Source organism: Varroa jacobsoni, unplaced genomic scaffold, assembly GCF_002532875.2.
Source record: "Varroa jacobsoni isolate VJ856 unplaced genomic scaffold, vjacob_1.0 contig00520, whole genome shotgun sequence".
In the NCBI taxonomy this organism is placed as follows: domain Eukaryota; kingdom Metazoa; phylum Arthropoda; class Arachnida; order Mesostigmata; family Varroidae; genus Varroa; species Varroa jacobsoni.
This window is the reverse complement of record NW_019214479.1, coordinates 64,442-67,869: the sequence shown is the minus strand read 5'-3', so window position 1 is coordinate 67,869 and position 3,428 is coordinate 64,442. Positions and strand designations below refer to the sequence as shown.

Below are 3,428 nucleotides of genomic sequence, written 5' to 3'. Positions count from 1 at the left end.
CTAACCCCTATCCTATGTGATGTGCCTTGTACTTACCACCAATGATAGTACTATGTGTTTTAACAAGACTAGCATTGTGTTGGTGATGGATCGCTACGGTTCCTCTGAAGATTAAGCTGTGCCAACTGTTGTTTTGAAGCTTTATAAGCTCAAGGAATAAATAACAATACGGCAGAAGAATCCTTCTAAAAAGGTGCAATTATTTTGTAGAAGGTGTTTCAGAATAGGCAAAAAAAAATGCTCAGGAGTTTAAAAAAATCACGATTTTTGCTTTTCAAAACTCGATTGTATTTTAATTCGAGCCTGGTAAGGCTCAAGCTCTGTATTATTAGAAAGATCTGCAATCCCGAATAGACATACACGAATGACTCGGACTCTGGAAACTGCTAGCAGTTTACCTACTCTTAGCCAGTAGGTTTATAGCGGACAGTATGCACTTTTCGAACTCAGCGTATTTCTCCTCTCCCAGCGCTGCCTTCATCTCGATCTCAACCTTCTTTGCCTGAAAATGTTTAAAATATAAAGTAGAAAAAAGAAAGGAAAACAGCGGAACGAAGCAAGCAGAACGCAACACAACAGAAAAAAAAAGTCTATAGTTCCATTTTCATCGTCACTGTACCATTATTCTATTCCCAACTAATTTTTTCTGTTTCTTTAATCACGTTCTGTATAGATATCAACAATTAAGCTTATTGAACTGTTTCAGCTCATCTTCCGACCCGTTGCGTCCGACGACGTTACGGGGCATCTGCTATTGGTCAAACCATTCTGAATCGTTAGACCCTCAACGACCAATAGAGCCTCAGCATTTTCATATTAGCTCTCCGTATTTTGAGTTTTACGTCCGGTATCGCCATTAGACGTCTGTTCGGACGACTGGCGTGACCTATAAGTAAGCGATATGCCTGTGGCCAATGTGAATGCATTTTGTTTCCTACCGCTCGTTAGATAAAGGCAATCCACTCTAGGGACTACCACAGTGTCCTTTTCAGCCTGATGACCGATAATACTAGGTAAGAAAAAATTAATCAATCTATTAATAATATTTCTAAAGCCTTATCCGCACAATGATAAACTAAGCAACTGTGATTTTCCGTGCAAGCGTCATTACTGAAGATATTCTAGATTGCCAAGTTGACATAACGACCGTATTAGCAAGATGCTACATGCGTTAACTTTACCTTTTTCTCTATCAATTCTCTTTGTTTTTCAGGTGTTGCTTCCTTTAACTCAGCTAGCTCTGCTTCGCTGGCCCTATTTTGATTTTCGATATCTTTTATCGCTTTCCTTTCCTCATTAGATAATTTAACCTGAAAATATTGTAGTTTTAGAAATGATGTCAGCAGTTTGTTCCTATACCTTGGTCAAATGTTCGAAAGAACGATCTTCGCCTGAAACTCCTCTCTTGATCTGTAAAATCCGCCTGAGAAATTATCAATTAATGAAGTCATGATGTTAACAGCTTAGCGGTATTCAAAAATAGAATTTATTTATTGTAAGCATGAAGTTACGCTGGAAACATACGGTGCGTCCGATACCCTATGCTACGTTTCCCCATTTCGAAGGGTGAAGGATTCTAATCAGTGCCATGAAGACAGCCGACGGAAATTAGAACGGAAAATTCTATGATTTGTAACTAAAGACCGCTTCGGGAAGATAAAATTTACGGTCTACTACCTTAGATTTTAAAAGATGAGGTTATGAAGCAGTAATGATTTTGCGGACAGCATTGCGTGCCAGCTCCCAAATGATTTGAATTTCAGAAGAGCAGATGATTTACTCGGCATTGAGAAGGCAGGCGTTGAGTGGCCTTTGACGTTTATTGCGTGAATGTTTCGTCTTTTAACTTGACAACTTTTACTTTCTCTTAAATAATGCATAATCTATTATACCAAAAAAGAACTATGCCAGCTTAACAGCCATATTGCTGTTCATCCCGTAACCTGTCATTTGTCGTCTGATTTCTATGCAGTCTGAGTTGATCATCTACGACTGGCGTGTCGAAATCTGAGAAAAAGACTTGAGCCTACCGCCGACGCTACTCCACGCAATACCAGTTTCAGACACGTTTCTCAATCGGTCGGATCCCTATTTACGCACCTCTACGGCGCATTTCTGGGCCTGCTCCTCCAGCTTTTTCATTTGGTCATCTTCGGCAGAGACGATAGTTGCTGTAAGAGACACAGTGATCACTGCAACAAAGCATAGAAGATTCACTGAACACTTCACGTTCATATTTAAGCGACCGCTTTTACGAGTTACTGAAATTAGCACGGATTTCCCGATGGATAAAGTTTGAACTAATCTATGAGTTCACAGTCTTCTGCTCAGGTTCTAATCGAGCAACTAAATGACATTTCTTAGTTGACAGTTTCGAAATTGCGCGTGGCAAAGACAGAAACTGATTTTGCTATTTGTTATTCAAACCAAATAGGTCTAGTCACGAAAGTTGAGGACCATGTGTTTTTACGCCTTTTTATACATGGCTTGGTTTCCCTTTCCGCGGTTCCTCCCTGCAGATCATTTAACGTTGTCACTGAGTCCATCGTCGGACAAGTTGGCTAACCGCGATATATTGAATGTTTACAGATTAGCTCGTCGTGCCGTCAATAGGTGGTTACGCGTTTCGACAAAACATACAACTCTGATGTCAGTGGACCATATAACAGCACTGCCAATCAGAAAGCAACTTTAGGCGAAAAGCTAACATGATAAACCCGCCGTCAATGTGAGATGAAGCTATATTACTAACATAGAGGTGTACAAGCAGGTCGCGACAAGTCAAGCCAATCACATCGTACTCGTCGGTCAATCAATTGAATTAAAAAACTTCAGTCGCCAGTGGCTGTTTGGCGAAATAAAGGACTCCTAGCAGATCGACAGGCTTGTCAATAGATTGGTATAACCTTGAGAGTGAACAATTGATAGGAATTGGGGCTGGGGCGGGCCATATTGACATACTGGAGGGGAAGTGTCGCATGGAAACGCAGACGACAATGAGTTCAGGTATCGAAAGCGTTAAGAGTGTATAAACAGAGGTGGGTAATACTATATTGAAAGCGACGAATTTTAGGCGGAAGCCTGGTATAAACAGTCTAAACAGGGTCTATTTGAAGAAAGAGATCGGTAAATGACCCACAAAGCCAGGCGTGGCTATTACGTTCGGGTGTGCAACAGGGCGACGTCAACGCTTGCGGTATTTCTTCAGCATTTGCCGTTTCGAGTTTTTTAAAGGACGCCGCGCCCAGTGTGTTCTTTGAACGGAAGCGTCTCTCGTGTCGCATCTGTCGTGTCAGTCTACCCCTACTCGTGATTAGAAAACCATATTTAGGTCGAACGATTTGGAACCTGAGAAAGAGCTCAAGTGAGTAAACGACAGGTAGATTAGGGGTTCAGAGGCAATGCGAAGCACCAACCGCGAAATCTCC

At 41.4% G+C, this 3,428-nt stretch overlaps 1 protein-coding gene across 1 annotated transcript; it reads right to left on the bottom strand.

The window, feature by feature from the left end:
* Nucleotides 1-264: 264 nt before the first annotated feature.
* Nucleotides 265-2,461, bottom strand: LOC111271300 (uncharacterized). The gene is made up of 3 exons (XM_022852020.2): nt 2,101-2,461; nt 1,182-1,310; nt 265-502 (listed from the first exon to the last, which is right to left on the bottom strand). The coding sequence occupies exons 1-3, from the start codon at nt 2,233-2,235 to the stop codon at nt 395-397; spliced, it is 372 nt and encodes a 123-aa protein (XP_022707755.1). The 5' UTR covers nt 2,236-2,461; the 3' UTR covers nt 265-394.
* Nucleotides 2,462-3,428: the final 967 nt, after the last annotated feature.

Coding starts and splice junctions, on each gene's coding strand:
- LOC111271300 (XM_022852020.2), bottom strand. CDS start 2,235: ATGAACGTGAAGTGTTCAGTGAATCTTCTATGCTTTGTTGCAGTGATC. Junction 1,311..2,100: donor CCCAGAAATGCGCCGTAGAG/GTGCGTAAATAG, acceptor CAATATTTTCAG/GTTAAATTATCTAATGAGGA. Junction 503..1,181: donor GAGAATTGATAGAGAAAAAG/GTAAAGTTAACG, acceptor AAACATTTTCAG/GCAAAGAAGGTTGAGATCGA.